The sequence below is a fragment of the Mastigoproctus giganteus genome, chromosome 2 (genome assembly GCF_048544385.1).
Source record: "Mastigoproctus giganteus isolate SK-2022 chromosome 2, ASM4854438v1, whole genome shotgun sequence".
NCBI classification, from domain to species: domain Eukaryota; kingdom Metazoa; phylum Arthropoda; class Arachnida; order Uropygi; family Thelyphonidae; genus Mastigoproctus; species Mastigoproctus giganteus.
In genome coordinates this window covers 21,490,166-21,511,938 of record NC_143576.1, presented here as the reverse complement: position 1 = coordinate 21,511,938, position 21,773 = coordinate 21,490,166, and the positions used below count along the sequence as shown (strand labels likewise).

At 35.9% G+C, this 21,773-nt stretch overlaps 1 protein-coding gene across 2 annotated transcripts in view; it reads right to left on the bottom strand.

Moving 5' to 3' along the window:
• The window catches only part of LOC150089208 (protein mothers against dpp-like), a 71,605-nt gene that overhangs the window by 8,450 nt on the left and 41,382 nt on the right, over positions 1-21,773 (bottom strand). For both annotated transcript variants that reach the window (XM_090390374.1, XM_090390375.1), the window contains exons 5-6: positions 15,038-15,133; positions 6,621-6,842 (exon numbers count right to left, since the gene is read on the bottom strand). In XM_090390374.1, the coding sequence (XP_090246500.1) occupies positions 6,621-6,842; positions 15,038-15,133 (318 nt within the window). The remainder of the gene's footprint in view (positions 1-6,620; positions 6,843-15,037; positions 15,134-21,773) is intronic.

Here is a 21,773-nt window from a genome sequence, read left to right as displayed (position 1 = left end):
TTTAATATGTTTTTAAGGCTAGCAGGATTTAACTGCATAAATAATACAATGGTCATAATTCTCAGAAATAACTTGACTTTTGAATGGTATTGCACAACTTTCAAACAAATCGCATCTCCAAATGTTAACTAGCCATTCGTTCAAAAGATAAGACTGTTATGGCAGCCTGTTCCAGGAATAACTGTTCCCTCATTAGACATTGGGTAGTCTCTAGTGACAGCATGCTGGCAAAACAGTTGTAAAGAAGTTGCTTGATGTGAACTGCTATGGTATGTATGAAATCATTTTTCAAAGTTGTAATATAGATAAAGCTATATGTTGAAAGTACTGCAGTACCAAGGCAACTCATTACAAAGGCAAATTTGTTCTGCAGTGAGAATTAAGACCATTACATTATCTATACCAGCGGTTCCCAAACTACTCAAATTTACGGACCCCTTAAAAAATCAAAACATGTTTGCGGACCCCTACACACACACTGTGTGTGTGTGTGTGTGTGTGTGTGTGTGTGTGTGTGTGTGTGTGTGTGTGTGTGTGTGTGTGTGTGTGTGTGTGTGTGTGCGCGCACTAGGTTTTCTGAAAAGAAAATTCAAAGTTTTATGTGTGAAACAACTCAACTTTATTCTTATTTTTATACAGATATATAATAATAACTTTATTTATCATAAATTTGCTATATATAGAATGAATAATTTGAAATATATATATATATACTAATCATATTGAAAATAAGTAATGTTCTATAACAAAATTCGTTGTGATTCTATCAGTATATTTGTTAAGAAAATAAACACATATTACTTGATACCTTCTGAAGGTTTCGCAGAACCCCTGGAACTGGTCTACGGACCCCCAGGGGTCTGCGGACAGCAATCTGGTAAATGCTGATCTATACAGTTTAAATCCTGCTGGCTGCAAAAAGATGAATGAACAAATGTTTGCAGATGTAAATAAATTCAACTATTTGCGCTTAATACTTACTGAAATGTAATCCTCTAAAAACACTCAACAACTACGTATACCTCCCTAAAATCTAGAATCTTTCAATCATTGAGAAAATCTAGATCTAGAATCTTTCAATATCTCAGATTTTAAAGAATTTATAATACTTTCCCCCAGGTGAAATTTTAAGGTTGTGCTGTGCTTTATCTAAGACTAGGGCTCACAATACCAGTATTTCGGTATTTTTAATTTACGAAACCAAGATACTGGTATTAATACCAGTATTCCAAAAAAAAAAAACATTTTTCGCAATACATTTTGATGACAATTAGGTGCAATAAAGTAAGGAAAAAACAAGTAATTACTTGAATTCACGTTTTAAATCAAACTTTATTACAATAATAAATATTCTAGCAAAAATTATTAAACATGCAGTTATTCTAAAAAGAAAAAAATAAGCATCCACACTACTTGTCCGAATAAAGTGAGTTCTTAAGAAACTCAATAGTGTTATCATTTAAACTGGATCTAAAATTTTTGTACATATTTAATTAGCGGCAGAAAACATCCTTTTGGATTCTTTGCTGGTTGGTGCTTTGTACTAGGATAGTCGTAGGCGAGTTGCAGTTTAACTTCCCTCCCCCCTTATTCCCTCATCTTCAAAAATCTTATTTCCTTTTTATCAAAAATAAAAAATATTTCCTTTTTGACTTTTTATGGCACTATATCCGTATTAACGAAAAAGAGGGATTGACATTTAAGCTTGGTGAGGAAACCAAATCTAAATTGTGTGTGTGTGTGGGGGGTTATTATTTATTAATTTTTATTTCCCTGTACTTTAGTATTGTCATCAGTGGCCATTATTATGATTTTCGTACAGCAGCTCCCCACAAGCTACCTGGTTGCGTTAAAAAATGAGAATTTCCAGGAGCTGAGGGATATTCCCCCTCCACACACAAGTATATGTATTATATATCATATTAATATTATATTAATTAATTAATAATATTAATTTGTATTAATACAAACTTATATATCATATATATATTATATGTGAGCTGTCAGTTTCTCAAGAGCAATGACACAAATATAAAACAAAAGTCATTTATCAAACAATACATAACTGGTGTAAATCTTTGTTAGTGGGGAACCGGTGCAAAAGGCGACCTCTCATACTGATCTTGGTCTCATCTGGGAGGTTGGACTCACTTTTCAGCCTCACTTTGCCAGGATGAGGCAGAAGACGTACGCTGCTCTTTGGGCTGTGTGTCAAGAACTCTGTGTGCATCAGTCAGCGCTGCTTGTTCGGCACATCCTGAGGTGTATTACGCCGATCCCTCTCTATGCTTCAGAAATTTGGTCACTTGCCCCTGCCTCATACCTTCAGAAGTATCTCAGTTTAGAGTACTGGTTGCCTCCAGATCTATCCTACAAGCAAATCTGGGCACCACTCCCTGGAGACATATCATCGTGACAAAAAATGTCTTCACGCCTGCACGGCTTATAACGAGGCGAATTGATGCTCCATCGGTATCCACATTAATCTCTGGCCAGAGGAGGGCAAGAGGGGAGCACCCCGACTCCTGTCTCCCTCTACATCTTATGCTGTCAAACATTGATTCCCTGACATGTTTCCAGCCAATTGTCTTCGGATCTTCAATAAATTTAGGATCCACCCTGATAGGTTCTGTGAAGACAAGCCCTACAGGAAGGAAATCCTCAAGTACTGCTACCAGATAATGAACTTATAATACTCCCCTGCTCCTGGACATGACAGACTGTTTTTTTTTTTATATATATTTTGTATATTACTGTATATTTTGTATATTATTGTATATTTAATCCTGTAAATGTCTCCGGTCAAGCACACATGTACTCTTGTTTACTGTGCATGTGTTCCTCGCACCTTAGTCTGTAAATATTCACACCCTTCTGGCACAGAGCCGTCCCAAGGTTTCTTGGGAAATAAACTGATTTAATAAATAAATAAATAAATACTACTTACAATACATAACTGGTGTTCATTTACATCTAATCTTTTCATTTTTCTCATTTAATCTATTAATATATCTATAATTTCCATAAAATTTCTCTCAATTAACAATCTCAACTCTCTCTACAGCTTCAAACACTAAACTAATTTAATCTTAATCACCAATATCAATTCTCTTCAGAACAACAATCCATAAGTCATTTACTTAAAACTCACAATTCCATGTAATGCCTCTTGATTTAGCAATATCAATTTTCTTTACAACTTCAAACAATAAACCAACTCAATACTAAACATTTCCTCATTTCTTGTGTTTCTTCAACTTCAACCTTACTCTAAAATAATCTCCCACTTCATCCAAGTACCATTTCCAAAACTACACAGTTCAGAGGACTTACCTTCCTTTTCTTTCACGGTGGGATTCCTTTCACGGAGTGCGGTGATGTCTCTCTCTCTCTCTCTCTCTCTCTCTCTCTCTCTCTCTCTCTCTCTCTTATTTGAACTCTGCATCTCTGCTGTATAGCTCTTCCAGTACTGTCTTATTTTGGGATTTCAAGAACAGGTCTCTGTTAATACTGAAGGAAATTAACACAGCAGCAGTAGAAGCCAGGGCACTATTGGACTGGCTTCTTATTCAACTTCCGGATTAACTTCTAACACAGGAACATGCCTGGCAGAACCCTTCACTATATAGCTGGACACTCCCAGAACTGGACCCAAACCGAACCCAGAACTACCACTGCAAGTCTGCAACCCCTCCGAACAACAACCACAAACCCCTCTTTTGGTGCAAGCACCTCATTTATTTCCTTCTCATTTATTTATTTATTGAGTTGATTACAAGTTACAATCACCCCTTGTACTACTTTTTTATATGCAAGCTTATGTGTGCTTATGTGTTCATTGTGTGGGAAAAACAGAATATTTTTCCCACACAATGAAATGCTTTCATCTTTTACCTCTAGATCATCTGTTCACAATACCTTTGAACTGCTCCATACCAACACCTTTTCCCAAAATGCACTAAGTGTTGTATCCCCAAGTAGCGGTGTAATAGAGTGATTAAACTATTGTTCAGAAGCTTTTAATTTTAACCCTTCTGCACCTGCCATACCATTGTTCACCATATTCCTTAATTGCCCTACCACGCCTACTGCCACTAATGGAAATATTTCTGTAATGATGTTTTCGTTATTCCTTAAGTGCTTTATTTCCACACACACTATACTTACTAAGAGAAATATATTTGTAAGATTTTATGTCTTACAGTTTCATGATATTTTCAGGTTTCCGTTGCATTTGTACTGTGTATAACAATCCCTCATTTGCGAATTCAGCAGTATTAATGATTTATTGTTGTCGATTTTATAACCTTTATGTGAATAAATCAATGGATAATTATTTCTTAAATTAGTACGGAAAAACCGGTATTTTTGTATCAATACCGGAATTTGAATACCGAAAAAAAATTACTGGGATCCCGGCATCTTGGTATTGTAAACCCTACTGGTGACCAAACTTGCACCTCTTAGTCAAAAGTCACATGTATTTCTGAGAGCTCAAGTTCATCTTACTCATTTCTCTACAGAAGTTGGCCAACTTTTCTACTTCCAAATTATCCATCATATCATGTCCCCATTCCTGCCTCAACAATTACTGTCAAAGGATGCCACAAATCCTCAAACAAAGCTCCTATCACCAGACCTGGGTCTCACTCAACCTGTATTTTCTTCCTTTGTCATGGAGTTACATAAAGGGTAACATAAATAACTGCAACACCTTAATATGATGTATTTGAAAACAATAGCGATATTACAGAGGTGAAATATTAACAGCAATAACACGTAGATATATAGACAGAAAACAACTAATAGTTTTTGAAAAGCTACTTAATGAACCAGCCAGGTGTTTCTTGTACTGAGTAATGAAATTAACCTACTAGTGGAGGGGGAGAAGGACCTCAATCTAAATTTAGTTATTAAATTTGCTATCTTATTTGATCTGTATTGAAGAGATGCCAAAAACTTAAGGCTGAGAAAGTGTACAAATATGAAATGTGTAGTTCACAAATACGGCAACAGTGCACTTAACCACTACAACAGCTCAGGTACCCCAGCTTGGACCAATACTTCCAAGAAGTTAATACTTAGGAAACATAATTAGGCAAGGTTGTTTGTTAGTTTTGTTATTTGGTTTTTAGGAGCATTAGCAACTAAGGCCATATTGCTCTGGGGATATGCGGTGGTCATTCCCTGACCTTTCTGCATCCTCCGTATTTGGTGGTCACGGGCTCGAACCCCGGTCTAATCAAGAAGCGTGTGCTGCGCACTGCTGCTCCTGCCCACCTGGCTACAGAGGTGCCAAAAGGAAAGGAAAGCAGAATAGTTGCATCTCCCTTCTCTGAGTACTCTAACAGACTGGAAGATGGGCAATAAGAAAATGGCTGGGTACATAAAAGAAAATAATAAACATTTGTAGTATTAATACAGATCCTCCAGATTTGCAATATTTGTGTGGCTAGTGATTTCTGAGGGGCATAGAATTTGGATTATGGTTATTGTTGCATTTATAGAATGGGCTACAAACTGTATTAAAAAAAAAAAGAAAAAATGAGTATTTCAATTCTTTCAGAGCAGAAGTACAATGAACAGACAGCTGTCTAACAAAAAACCGAAGATCAATTTAAAGCTATAGTTCCTTAGAGAAACTTCACATGCAGGGGTGGATCTAGGTTCTTGGGGGCTCAGGGCTGGCATTATCAGTGGGCCCCTTTTAGGTAATAGTATAATGTGTATGGCACAATCAGTTAAATCAATGTGGTCCCTTCTAAATAATATAGTCAGTCATTTAAGAGGAGCTCTTAGCTCCTCTCTCGCTCATGTTCCATTTGTTATTGTTAGTAAAAATAACAATCAGTGTATATTTTAGGTTGTTGTTAGACTATGAAAAGTGGGAGCTGGGTTGTACTAGAGCAGGTGCAGCATCCACTACCACTAACATTCCAATTTTGGTTGAAAATCTGCTTCAAGGTTGTAATAGCCATTAATCATTTAAAAATTTGAATGTCAAGGGTGTCTGTATGTATTATAACTAATAAATAAAAAACGTTTTACAAATTAATAATAATATCCTAACAAAAAAAAAAAAAAAAAAAGCTAGGTATAATGGGCCCCTGGACTCAGGGGGGGGGGGGGGGCAGAGGGCTCAAGCCCTATTAGCCATGATCCTGTTCATATGAGCTAACAGTGATGAAATGCTATAATAATTTAAATTTCTTTACAATAAAATTTCAAATTTATACAAATTTAATACAATTTAACCATCATATATGGCCCTACCACTTCAAATAAAGAAAACTCTCCTTCCCCAACCAACTACACATCTTTTTCACCAATATCAAATCCAATTCAGACATTATTATCTCTTGATGTACATTATGTAGGTATCATAGGTGTATAATGAATAAAATTAGAGAACTAAGACAATATAAATAATCCTTAAAAAAAAATTACTAATGGACTAATCCATTAACAATTTGTAATATGCATAAGTAAAATTTAGCTTTACTTAAAAACATGCTATAATTGTTTATAAAACAAAATCAAACAAAAAACTGAAATATTAATAAATTAGTTATGAATTTAAGATAAATTAATAATACATAACTTTTTCCAAAATAAAATACCTTTTCCAATGTGACGCCTGGTATTCTCAATTGTGGAATTCCTGTTTACATTCGACAGAAGCCCAAGACAAAATCTGTTATTGTTGTTGGAAGGATCAGTGAAACCATCAATTACAATGCTGTGGTTTTGAGCATGAAATACCTCACCAACCCTGGAATTCAGTTCATAATATGCTATCGAACACCAATACTGAGGCTCTTGATATGTCACAGGTGCCACATCTACAGATATATATATATATATATATATATATATATATATATAAAAAAAGAATAAAAATAGAATTACATAATTTTTTTAAATTAAAACAATGAAGTACGAAGCAAAATTGTTTTTGTCACATATAACCAAAACTGTTCTTTTTATAACAGAAGTATATGGTCAGAAAGAAAGTATACTGTCTTTTACAAGCACAGAGCTGCTCAAATGAGCAGAATTGTGCAAGCAGTAACCATAAGGGCAAAAAAAATTATTTTTGTAATAATAACTTCTAACTTCTGTCATTGAAATTTCAATGGTTTACAACAAACAGTAAATAACGAAAATATTCTTATCAATAGTAAAAGCATTTCTATCACTTATAATTATATTTGAAGACACTAAACCATACTACAGTAATATGCCTACAAAATCATCACGTGCATCTTTGAGGGAGATTAGCCATTCTGATCATAAGGAGTTGTTAAAATTAATACTTGAATATGATTTTACCCCAAGCCCATCGTGGGGGGGGTCTATGATATCCCCAGACAATATTTCAACAACTCGTGCTCTTCATCTGCTCTGGCCACACAGCACAAACTTCTAATACAGTAAAACCTTGTTAATTTGAAATCATAGGGACCAAACTACATCCATTTTTATTTAAATGGGTTTGAAGTATATATACAAATTCAGAACAAGTCAGTACTAATTAATCAAGAGAAATTTTTAATCACTCTTATTATAACTTATGATCACTCTTGTTATTATAACATTTCACAGAATATTCTTAATTCTCATTTAAAAAATATATATATTCATGAATATATGGTTAATCGGTTAATTTAGTCAACATAAGAAAGATAACATACTGTAAGGAAATTCAGTATATTTTTTTACCTGTAAGAACAAGGTTGCTCAGTTTCACTTCTGTCATCATTATACAGTTTGATGTATACAAATGCTGTGTAAAAATAAATGCTGTTGTGCTTATTATACAAGTGCTGTGTAAAAATAAATGCTGTTGTGCTTATTATATATAATTGTACATATTTGAGTGTGTGTGTGTGTGTGTGTGTGTGTGTGTGAGACCGACCATATTTTTGGACTGTTGATGCTGCAGAGCTCCTATTATTGACAAGATGGCATCTAATTTCATGCATTCGTTGAAGCACACAGGTTTTTCAATTTGCATTTCACTCACCGACAGGTCTAAAGGGAGTTTTAATTTCAAAAATTAAAAATATATTTTTTTAATAGAAAAATTGAATTTTTCATAGTTGTGTTCAGAAAAGATCGAAAATAAAGGTGGCATCAAAAAAGTAAACAATTTTGAATTATTTCTTTCTTGCTTATTTTTCACACACACACACACACACACACTGACCTCAATGCATATAGGAAAAATAATTCATTGCATGCCTGGTGATGGGTTAATAAATACAGTACTAAATAGGGAAATTTTTTTTCTGACTTTTGTTTCTGTTGCAATCAAATAAAGGTCTTTTATAAAATTAAAATTAATTAACATCTACAGTGCTTCAGGAATGACTTTATTATCTAGCAATATCAACAATAGAAAAATATTTCAGAAATTATTTATATTAACCTACCATGCAATTAAATTAACGTGTAATGTTATACAAGTAATTATTAATTTGCATTGCTGTTAATGTTCAAGCAAGTGTCAGTATTTATTTTTGGGAACTATGAGTGAGTGTAGATTCTGTACATCATTTCCAAGCTGCAGTTGCGCTCAGATATACTTGTCTCTGCAGGATTCTACTAATTTCCTTTTGTACTGTTTAATTCAGTTTATGTTTATTCAATAATAGGTTGGTTGTACATAGTTCATTAGAACCTTACATACATAAATTGTCAGTTAACAGAAATTCCCACATATGGTTAATTTAATTTGATTAATCATTGTATTTTGCATTTTTAAAATTTCATTTAATTTTTTTTATGGGAACTCCAAACATGAAAATTATTATAACCTATGGTACTTAGTACCATGAGTGAGCTGAAGTTTGAGAAGAGAGAAGATGTTTGTTTGATATTAATTTGAAAATTATAATCTACAGAAGTTCAGACTTGAATTTCTGTAGATCATAATTTTCACAAAATACACGTGAAGGAAGATTTTTCCAGAAAGAAAAGGTTGAAGGGATAAAAGAGAAAGTGTGACTTTGAAGTTGAACAGTAAACAAATACTAACTGGTTGCGGCACATTTGCACTGGTTTGTAAAAGAGAGGGGGAATTATAGAAGCCAATTCAGAAGAACAGTGCCCATGGAAGAGTCTATAAAAAATACATGCAGCAGAAAAATATTCTAACACTGAGACAGAGTGGAAAGACTTTGTAAGAGACTGATCATTAATTAACCTGGTTGTCCTCTTTTGAACGGAGTCAAGAAGCCTGAGAGAGAGGTTTTGAGGACACCACCCCAGATGTGGGAACAATATTCCATAGTGGGGTAGATCTGCAATTTGTACAGAGTGAATAGCTGTTTGGAAGAAAAGTAATGTCAAAAGAAACAGAGAAACCCTCATTTTTTAGATACAGAGGAAAAAATATTTGTGATGTTGCTTATGCCAAGATAGATTAAAAGTAAGGGTGATCCTAACAGAGATATGTGATCTTGTCTAGAAACAAATCGTACAACAAAAAATTAGGGGAACTGATATGAACAGTAGTTGAGGCAACAATAATTGGGAATCCATCAGAAAAAGTGGGGTTCGGCAGACTACACGTGGAAATGGATATCATTGAGACTGGAACTCAGACCACACGTGAGGGGGGATTGAAAAGTTTCTAGCCGCTCATACAAGGAATGCTTTAAAGTTGTGAAAGTCATTTATTTTTAACATAGTTCCACCCCCCCTTAAGTCACACTTTCTGGTACAATCCACTAGCATTTGTGACCCACTCGAAATTCAGAAGATTTTGATTCAAACCAGTTGTTGATTACATCCATCACAGCAGTGCCAATCAAATTTCTGTCCTTTCAAGTCCTTTTTGAGATTTCAAAACAGAAAACAGTCTGATGGAGCCACATCCAATCAGTAGGGCAGATTCTGACATGTCATGCTTGAACCCACAGTCATGCAGTGTGGTCAGAGTCATAAATGCTGTATATGATGGTGCATTGTCTTGATACAAGTTGACTCCTTTGGCCAATTTCCCATACCTCTTGAGCTTCAATTCATTGTGGAAATGTCTCAGTAGGTTAGAATAATACTTGGCATTGATAGTGGCACCTCAATTCAGGAAATCAACCATGATCCCTCCTTCTGCATCCCAGAAGATGGATGCCTAGCCAACCTCTGCACTCAAAACTTTTTAGAAGGGGAAGGATAGGGAAGCTCCAACTATTTCAATTCTTCTTTTGTTTCAGGGTCGAAGTGGCGATGTTTCATCCATAATGACATACCAAACCCAAAACCGAGCTTCATTAACTTCAAAATTCTGCATAATCTGATGATGTCTTCCTCTTTCCTGCTTCTGATCTGCATTCAGGTTTAGGGTCCCACCTTGAAGAAACCTTCATTCCTAAAATATTCACCACAATACCCTGAGCTTGCTAATGGGAGATGTTGAACTTGTTGTCACATCACAATGTGTTTTAATGTTATTCTACATTCTTGAATGGTTGTTGTTGTTTTGGTTTTTAGGAGCATTAACAACTAAGGCCATATTGCTCCGAGAATATGCGGTGGTCATTCCATAACCTTTCCGCATCCTCCGTATTTGGTGGTGACGGGCTCGAACCCCGGTCTAATCAAGGAGCGTGTGCTACGCACTGCTGCTCCTTCCCACCTGGCTACGGAGGTGCCTTTCTTGAATGGCACGCTCTAGGTAGCAAGCTCTAGCTTGTCAGTTGCCATCTTCATTCACCCTCCACACTTCAACTGTAAAGGAGAAAAATATGGTTACAAACCTGAAATTTTCCATGAATATACAAGATAACAGCACAGACTGGCAATTGTCTTTCACGAAAACTTACAATATACATTGGGGTAAAAAAATTTCAACCCCCCATATATTTTTGAAATTAATGAGGTAGTTTCTGGTAGGTTTACAATTTTTTGCAGTTACGTTTATTCTATTAATTTGCCTATTCATGATGTATTTAGCACTAAAGTAAAAGTAGAAGGGGGAAGACTATGAAAATCAAATGTTAGTGACAGCGCCATTAGCCTCATATTTCAGTCTGAAATATTTAGAATGAATGATGTCACGTTTTAAGCTCATGCCCATTATTTACTCTACCAAATCAATGTTTGGAAGAGTTAGCGAAATCCAAGGCAATAGCCTAATTACCCATTTGATTGTAGTCATTTGTTGAATAGTATGATGTCACAATCATTCTTCCTGCAGTTACTACTGTAGGAAGTATGATTGTAATGTATTTATATTGTTGATTGTGAAGTATTTGTATTGTTACATTCAATAATTTTCAATCAAAAGTTTTCCCATCAATAATTTTCTGATTAGTGAAAGGGACTGAATGCCACACTGCTATAGCCTTTGTGTTCAATGATGCAAAGTCAAATGCAGAGCATTGTTGAGAGTATCGAGCAAGCCAACCTAAGAAAATAAAGATAGAGGTAGCAATGAATGCACAAGAACGACAAAGACTATCATGATTGAGTAAAAGACAAACAGACATCAAGAGTTGGATTTAGCAGTGCCTTCAACCAGCAATGTCGCTCCATCTAACAGTAATGTACCCGAAGTGAGTATTAATTATACAACAGAGTAGATGAGTTTAAATGATCAAGCTCCTTTTCCTTATGCCGACTACTATTTACATAAGAAAGTACATTGAGAGTTTGAAAGATTTATGAAAAATGATTGCAGTTCTGTATGTTACATTTGTGATCATCTATAGTTCAAAAATGACACAGAGAAATCAGCTGCTAAAGATGCACCATTGATATGCACTACATTTCCCGATGTTGACACTGATGGGATCCTTGTGTGTAATAGGATCACTTAAGAACACCATTCCAGTTATATCTAAGTCAAATGGCTTTGTCTATCCAGAAATTCCATTGTATTTAATGAAGTTGGATTTAGTGACAGAGAGGCTTATTTCACCTCACTTACTATCATGCAAAAAAGGTGCCTGAGACACACATATGGACAATATGGCATTCTGGGCCAAGTGATCAATGTGCCTGTTTTAGTCAACACAATGGTCCATTGCTTGACAATGAAGATTGACTGAAACAGGCATTGATCACTTGGCCAGAATGCCATATTGTCTGTATGCATGTCTCAGGCACCTTATTTATGCATATAAAATGCAAGAAAATACAAGTTCGGCTATTTGATTGGGTTAGTAAGAAAGTGAGTAGTTAAAGCGCAGCTTCAATATTTGTTCAATACACCTTTCTATTGATTTTAGCAAATCACGACAGATCAGTCATTCTTTGATGACAGCCACAAAGAAATTAATTTGGCTAAAGATGACATAAGTGAACCGGTTCTGATCGAGGAAAGTCTCATCACCCAACAGCAAACATTGTTGTGGAGCGACAATATATATCTTGGAATTGCCCCAGGAGAAACTAACATACTGCAGAGCTTACTGTTTGACGAGCATGCAGAGGAACTCTCCTTTCCCAGCATTTATCTTGGACAATTCAGAATGTTCAGAGAGAATTTATATGTGACTGTTCATGATGGCAACGAGTGAGCTCAGATGATCTGACCGATGCGGTGTTATTCCATATCATATCCTTCCTTTATGGAGCAATGAAGATAATGCGATTGAGAACGAGAGACTCTTTGACAGTGGCTTTCAAATACATTGGTAAAGATACAAAACTGACCCACAACCAAGTTCAATCCAAAGAATACATTAACAGCTGTATTGAAAACAATTTGGCCTTCCTAAGGACTATTCCAAACTCGAACTACTACTGGACTAAACATAAGCACGATCTATTTGCTATGATTAGACAGCTCGGTAAATCTACAATGTTCTCGACTCTGAATGCCAATGAAATCAGTTGACCACACTTGCTTCAGCTATTGTACAAGTTACAGAATAAGGGGTGTGATATTAGTAAGGACAATGCAAGCAACATGGACTTCATGCAGAAGGCAACAGTAGCGAACAAAGACGCCGTAACTTGTGCAACATACTTCAAGATTGTGGATGTAATCATGAACAGATTGCAGTTGAAACATTATAGCCCGTTTGGTCAAATTTATGTGGTCAACTTTTTCAAGTCCACAGAATTCAACACCACGGTAGTCCACATATGCACATTTTGCTAGTGCATTTTTTGCACATATGCACATTTTGCTAGTGCACATTTTCCCAAAGATCCTTTGAGAAAAAACAAAGAAGACGGCATCACAATGATTGACAAGATAGTGTCTGTCTCCACTAGCGAGGCTTCAGGAAGCATCAAGCTTCAAAGTCACAAACATACATTCACTGTTACAAGAAAATAATGCCAGATAAACTACAGATGTGTCAATTAGAAACACCATTCATACCTTGTTGCCTGAATGGTGCTACAAATCGACAAAATTGTGTCAACGTATGATTTTGTGACACGTCATTTCCATGCCGCAAAATCATAATTTTTGATTTGATCGACAAATTGGAAATGACGTCAAATGACTTCACTCACTTGCAAAATTGCGATTTCTGGTTTGTCGATCAAAATCTACAAACCAGAAATTATGTCACTTCTGTCATTGACACATTTTTCATCCCCTTGGAATTCACTATTCTGTCATGATTTTGGAACACCTCATTTCCATGTCGCAAATCATTATTTCCGCTTTGTCAATTTTACCAGAAATGACGTCATTTGATGTCATTTCCACCTTGCAAAATTGTGACAAATTAGTTTTACTTCAGTCTGAAATTTAGTAGGTGACACTAAAGACGTTTTCACATCAAAAATATACCCAGGTCCTCCACATAACTTTGCCTAAACAATGCCCCTGCATACACACACTACTCGGATTCCTCCAGTCAACTGGGTGGCAGAGTAGAGGCAGCGAGATTATACACTAGCTAATCTGAATGCCTCCTAAAGAGTTATCAATATGTTCAGTCGGTGGACTATCTACCAACCTGTGAAAACTGTTTTAGAGTTGTACCCTCGAAATTAAGGAAAACTGGATTGTGATGGTGATCAAATGATGCCCATCATAACCTCAAAAGACATCAATCTTACTGCATGATGGAAAAGATGGGGTTGTGAGAGCTTTGCCCTGGAGACTAACATAGGTTTTGCCACTTCAAGCCTCCAATAAGCAAAGTGGTGGCACTGCACTGGTTGATGAAAGTCTTCTATCTGGTTGAACTGGTTGATGAAAATCATCTATGTTGTGGATACCACACCTCAATCCCTGCTTACTTTGTTTTACTTCCAGTATACTAGGAATAGCATTTCGGGGTTTATAACCAGGGTTACTAACAGTCCTGCCATTGTGAAGGTGCAAGCAGGGAATTTGGTTGTCACAGAACTGAACTTCACTGAAATTCAATCAACTTGACTCATAAGTGTCACCTGAACATCAGTTTGATCAGCATTTTAGACCCCCAGTTAGCAAGCCCTAACGTCATACCTGAGAATGCCTGTGACAAAGTCTTAAAGACCAAATTACACGTTTCATGCGTATTCTTATTACTTTATTCTAGTTATCTTGAAATTATAAAAAATTTAAGTTTTATTTTTCATTGATTACTCACAGGATGCATTTTTAAATTTACAAGCAGGCATATATATATATAACCCTAGGTTATATATATATACACCCCTGCCTTAAAGTTTGAAACAAATTTCCCCTGTCCATGATTAGGCCTTGATATATATGTACACATATACATACAGATACTGTACATGTGTACTACTGCATACAATAATTACTGTACATAATTTACAAATTAATCTTACTACACCATACAACCAATTAAAAATGTAAAATTTTCATTTTCTTATTTAATACTGTAGTGCACATTCTGAATTAGCTACATTTTTATTAGTAGAATTGCATTAAATATTCAAACTTTTCTTTGTTCTTTTGTTGATTTTATGAATTGTCAATATAACATCCTTTCTATATAACAAAGGTTTTTTCATTCCCCTGGGGATTTTTAGAAACAGCTGACTGTATGTTTTTTTGTAAAAGCTAAATTTTTCTGATAATAAACTGAAGCAAGCACCTCATTTAGCTTACCTGGAGGAAGTGTTGATGTATCCATAGCCTGTTGCTGATTATTACTTGTCCCTTGCTGACTATCATCAGGACTGTATGCTGGCGGTGGTGTTTCAGCTGTATTAAAAAAAAGTCCTATTACAAGAATTTATAAAATCCATATAAAACTTCTAAAATTATTCAAATCAAATACAGCTGTGTTACTTATTACCAAATAAAATAAGAGTGACAAGAGCACAGTGATATGAACAGAAATATAAAAATTTAACACAGAGGGCAATTTAAAAATGGAGATCCACATTTAAGAAAGATGTTGGGTGTGGAAATGCAAATAAGAAAGAAACTCCTATTGAGTTACATAACCTCAAACTTTCATGCATATTTTCTTCTTTGAATGCATCACCTGACAAATGAAACAAAAATAACACTGATCGGCAAAAAAAAATTTTTTTTTTTGCTTCCTGTTAAAATTCAGGATGATTTTTGTAGACTTGATGTTCCTGTATTCAAATATGGCAACCATATCATTATAACACCCACCAATTTTAAGGGAGAAGGGATTAAAGTCAAAATCTAAGTTTATAGTAAAAAGGATTTCATATATATATATAAGAAAATGTTACATACAGTACTAAATATTGAACAATGGGTCTATTACCCTTATTCTATTTACAAAAATGTTTATCTGATAACAAAATACTTATTTTGTTGTTTTTTGCCTTTTATAATCGTCCATTGGTGTCTCCCGTATGTCCAACAGTAGTCTGCCAACAACATATTTGGACTCCATTTTCCCTGGTATCTTTTTTCCATTTGAGAAATATCTTGGTAAAACCTTTCATTGGGTTCGTCAGAGACCACACCCAAGTTTTCAGGAAAATTCTAAATGGGCATGTAAGAAATGAAGCTTTAATGACATGTTGCATCCCAACTCTCTGTATGCCAAAATTAGCTCATCCAAAATTGCATTGTAATTTTGTGATTTCTCATTGCCTAAAAAGTTCTGGCAGATGTTTTTGAATGGCTTCCAGGCTCTTATTTATGTAGTATTTAATTTTTTAGTGAATTCCTCATCTTGGAATAGCAGTTTGATTTGAGGACCCACAAAAATTCCCTCTTTTATCTTGGCCTCACTGATTTGAGGAAGCTTTTGCCTCAAACAGGAAAATCCTTCTCCTTTTTTGTCCATCGTTTTTACAAATATTTTTATAAAACCTAGCTTGATGTGTAATAGAGGTAAATAAATTTTTGACTTATCCACCAAAGGAGGATGTGCTACATTTTTCTGGCCTGGTGTAGTTTCTGTATGGTCTGCCCATTTTTTTTTTTCCCTGTAGTGGCAATCCTTCGCTCGTCTGTCCCATTCACATAAAAAGCAGCGATAATTAGTGTATCCACCTTGCAACCCTGTCAGCAAAGCTACCACTTTTAGGTTGGCACAGATATTCCATTTGTATTCTTGATAGTATATTTTTGCAAAAGAACCTGTAGGTTCTCTATGTTTCCGTCATGTGAACTGCACGGGCCAATGGTATAGATGATACTTATTTCCATTTTGAAGTAAAACTGCTTTGAAACTGACCTTGGATGAATCAATGAAAAGCCTCCATTGATCGGAATCGGAGATGTGCTCCAGATGAAACTATTTTTTAATTCCTGGACATCATTAGAATAAACCAAAGCTGGATTGGTGGTCAAATTCCAAGGAATGATGGACTGGTGGTCAAATTCCAAGGAATGATTCAAGCTACGCAAGATTTGGAACAAGGCATGTCATTTTCTCCACAGGAAATGTTGGCAATAACTCTCAGATAAGTCTAGGAAAATAAGATTAGTTTAAATCCGACACAGCGGTTGGCAGCACTGATGTCTAGACAGTGCACAACAGACAAGTGCCGCATTGGCATAAAAGGACCAATTAGATACCATGTACTTAGAAAACTCGTGCAACTTTATGCCGCTTGCGTTCTGTAGGACACGACGGCATGTCTTTCAGAACACGACGGCAATCTAAACGGACGACAGAGCATAAAATGATCCATTTGTTCTGGGTGATTTATAGAACGGGCGACATTTTGTTGTCGCCTGTTGCACGACACAAAATGCATGCATAAAAGTGGGCTAACGGTGAACGTATGACATTTGGATACTGTATTCACCTTCTGCACGGGCTGTAGGTTCAACACCACTGTGAATTAGGAGAGAGTGATTTACTTTTACCCCAACAAATAATTATCTGTTGTTTCGCAGAAGTGCATTATCCATATTTTCCTTATTTTTTTCCCTATCTCTGTTTACATGGTCACAGTAGCTGAATATTATCCGAATGACAACGACATTTTGGACAGTTAAAAAAAAAAAAAAAAAAAAGAAAAACATTCAAATTTAAGAACTAGTGACAATATCAAAGACGAGAGAAGGAAAATAAGGACAATGAAGGTATTAAAATCTTCTAAACATGAAATGTTGGAATTTGGTGAGAATGAAGTTAGAAAATTGTCAATTAGGCTTCAGTTAAATGAAAGAGATACAATTCGTACATTTCGAGAATACCTAATCGAAAAGACGGTTTCTGAAAAATTGAAGAGCATTTGATGAATGCTCTGAGTACGATACCAAATTCATCAAGTGAATGTGAATGAGGATTTTCACAAATGAATCTGATCGTCAGCCCAACCAGAGTTTCGTTGATGACAAAAACAATTTCTTCACTACTATTTCTTAAAATTGTAGGCTCACCGCTGACCTGCTTCGATCCAGCAAAATATGTTGGTTTTAACTGTAAAAATCCAAACAGTTTTACCTATGAAGTATAGCTTTTTTACAAACCCTAAGAATTGTTTTCTTAGATACACATTCCATGTATATGCAATATGCATACTACTTCCTTTGTGACTGACAGGTATAGACATGCCCAGATGTGCTCAGATATGCTGAGACTGGCAATATAAACCCACAAAGTGTTTTTCTAACATTCACTTGTTTTCTAGTATAGTAATGTGCTAAGTAGTTTTTGCTTCTGACATGATTTTCATATCTTGTGTCTTTGACAACAAAAACTCATAGTGTGAACAATCCAAATATATTTTGTTACATTTGAGGTGACTATGCTGCTGAAAACAAAGGCGAGATATCACATCATTTGTGAAAGATGCATATTGCACATATTTTGGAATTAACTTGTCATTAAATAATTTCAAATTTGTAAATGATGCACTGACAACTGATGAAATTTGTGCTACCCCAGCATTTATAAGAACATCAACAATTTTTAAGGGGAACTTGAGCACCATGTAGTCTCATGCAGCCATAAAATACTTCTTCAATGAGCAAAAGAACAGAATCTTCTCCTCTTATTTAGACAGTCCACAACCTTGGAAGTATAAATGGCTATGAATAAGTCAGAATCATTAATCTCGTTTAGTTTACTATGGTAATCAATTTCCAAAATGGAAAAAAAAGATTTGAAAACTGTTAGTAAAATAAATTTGCACATAACATTCTTCCATGCATTAAGAGTAATTACCTCGGTACGTGGACATTAGGTACACTAAATTGAAAAACTATGTTTGGATTTTCAAGAGTTAGCATAACATTTAAAAGAAACAAGCTATTTACTTTATTCAAGCCAGAAGGGTGGGACATAGAGACTTTATGCACGAGTAAGGATAACATGCCTAGAATTATTAGCTTTCTTGGTATGTTTAAGATTACTTTTACCAAACGTTTGCAATACAGAAGTTCTTTTTCCTGAGGTCATCAATTTGTCTTCTTTCAAAACATTTTGATCGGGAACTGGATTTAAACATGAGTCGGTGCCACTCACTAGTCATCGTTTGTTATACTTTTAAATTTGGTAACTGAAGGGTGCTCTTTTCTCGCCACTTCTAACTTCTTCTTTAAAGAGTTGTCAAACACTGTCACTGTTCTATCAGTCTAGTTACACCTTTAGTACAGATAGCTGAATGTACAAATGTGCTTCAAAATCTTTTATTTCGGCATCATTCATCACTTAAAACTGTTTATATCTATTTTTCCTTATAGCACTTCTTTTTCAGATAGTTTTCATATAGTAGATATCCACCAAGTATATTCATCCGCTTCCACAGGAAGGCATGCAACTCCCTTTTCAGTACACAAATCCATAAGATGACAAAGACAACATCAAAGACACCTATTACTACCAATTGCTCAATCTCCTCTTTTAATACCCTTACTACTTCAGTTTTAAGGCTGACCATGACAGGTGCATTATTGAACAATAAGTGCCAGACAGTTTTTGAAGGAATCCCACATGCTTTCAGATTGTTCAGGACATATCCAATGTATCCTGTAGAGTCACCTTCCAATGCTGGCACTGAGACAAAACTGCTTTAGAGATCACTAAAATGGGATACAGCTTGGAAACATTTTGATTACTGCCATCTATGACAATCAGAAATGGCCCATTTTTAAAGCCATTACTACCTCTTCTTTCCCTGTCCATGCAATTTCACTAACACTGCCTGTTGTTTTTGTTCTTCCACAACCATAATTTTTTTTTTGTTATTTCGCTATTGGGAAAATATTTCTGAACAACAATGCTACTAGAGGACTGCGTAGGCCAAAATTTTAGAATTTTACATAACCCAGCCTGAAAACAGATCTGCCCGACTCTTATCCAAAGACTACTGTTGCCACCCGATCCATGCTCTTGCCCAAACCAGGCCAAAGCATGAAGACCAGGTCCATAAGTCTGTCCCAAACTCTTACCTTGGCTATCGAGTGGGGTACCTTTCCATACAAATCGCCAATTTCAGTAGGATTTTTTTCTGCATCAGAGCTGTATCATATGATTAATCAAGTTATTAATCATATGATATCACTGTCTTAGATAACAATTGGTATACAACAATTTATGGAATTTAGTAGAATTCTTCCACATACTATGAAGCCCTGTGTCAGCTTGTCCGAAGTCTCCACATTTATAAGGTTTTTTTTTTTTTTTTTTATGTGAACCCCAAACACAAGAGGTATTAGAACCTATAGTACTTAGTACCGTGCTTGGGTTGGAGGTTGAGAAGACGAAAGAAGATATTTGTTGACATTGGACTTGAACTTCTGTAGATTGTAATTTTCAGGAAATACATATGAAGGAAGGTTGTTCCAGAAAACGGCAGTTGAATGAATAAATGAGGAAGATGAAAAGTTGGTTCTGTGGGTTTGAAGTTGGACAGTAAATGGATGTTGGCTGGTGGCGGCACGTGTTCAGACTGTTTTGAAAGAGAGAGCGGGAATTAGAGAAGCCAATTCAGAAGAACAGTGCCCATGGAAGTATCTGTAGAAGAGGCATGCAGCAGAAACAGTGCGTCCATGAGAAAGCGAGTGGAGAGACTCTGTTAGAGATGAATCATTAATTAACCTAACTGCCCTCTTCTGAATGGAATCAAGAAGCCTGGGAGAGGTTTTGGGGGCACCACCCCAGATGTGAGAACAATATTCCATGGCAGGGCGGATTTGCGATTTATACAGAGTGAGCAGCTGTTTGGAAGAAAAGTAACGCCTAGAGCGAAAGAGAAAACCAAGTTTTTTAGATGCAGAGGAAGCAATATTTGTAATGTGCTTGTGCCAAGAGAGATTAGAAGTCAGGGTAATCCCCAAAAGAGATATATCATTTTGCCTAGAAATCAGAGTGTCACTAAAGATAAGCATAGGAGCAGAATAATCCTTTTTGCGAGATATAAGACAAGACTGAGTTTTAGAAGAGTTGAAATCAACTAAGTTGTCTTTGCCCCACTGCAGAATTACCTGAAGATCGGCATTTAAGGAATTGGTAGCAGATTTTCGAGAAGTTGAAGCTGATTGAGCAGGACAAGGTTTCTCAAAATGGAAAGTTGAATGCAATGTGCTATCATCGGCAAAACTATGGTTAGGATTTCCAGTAAATGGAAGAAGGTCATTGATATATAAGAGGAAAAGAGTGGGGGAAAGAACTGAACCTTGGGTGACACCGGCATTAGTGGAGAAGTTAGAAGACAGAGAGCCATCTACCATCACCCTCAGTGAGCGATCAGAGAGAAAACTGGATAACCAATTACTAAAAACAGTTGGCAAACCATAAGATGGAAGCTTGTTTAGAAGACCTTTATGCCAAACATGATCAAAAGCCTTTGAGATGTCAAGTGCAACTACATGTGTTTCACCGAACCTTTCCATTGAATTAGTCCATAAATGAGTAACATAAGCCAGAATATCACTAGTGGATCGACACTGACGGAATCCATACTGGCGATCGTTGATCAGACGGAAGGTTTCTAGGTAGTTTAAGAGTTGGCGGTTAATTGATTTCTCCATTACTTTAGAAAGAGTAGAAGTAATTGCAATGGGACAATAATTGGATGAGAGGGATTTGTCACCCTTTTTAGGAACTGGCTGGATATGAGCAAATTTCCAAGCAGAAGGAAAAACACCTTTGGAATAAGAAAGTGAAAAAAGGCGGCAAAGAATAGGAGTAAGTTCAGGAGCACAGGTTTTGAGAACAAGTGGAGAAATACCATCAGGACCTGGAGCTTTCTTAGCATCAAGATTCATCAAAATCCTTCTGATATCCTTTTGACGGAAGACCACAGGAGGCATTGAATGGAGCGTGTTGGGAATGGTGGGAGGTGTGTTTTACCAAGATCATTAATACATGAGCTGGAAGAAAAATGGGATGCTAGCAGGTCAGCTTTATCCTTGGCTGAAGTGACAACAGAACCATCTGGTTTGGACAGAGGTG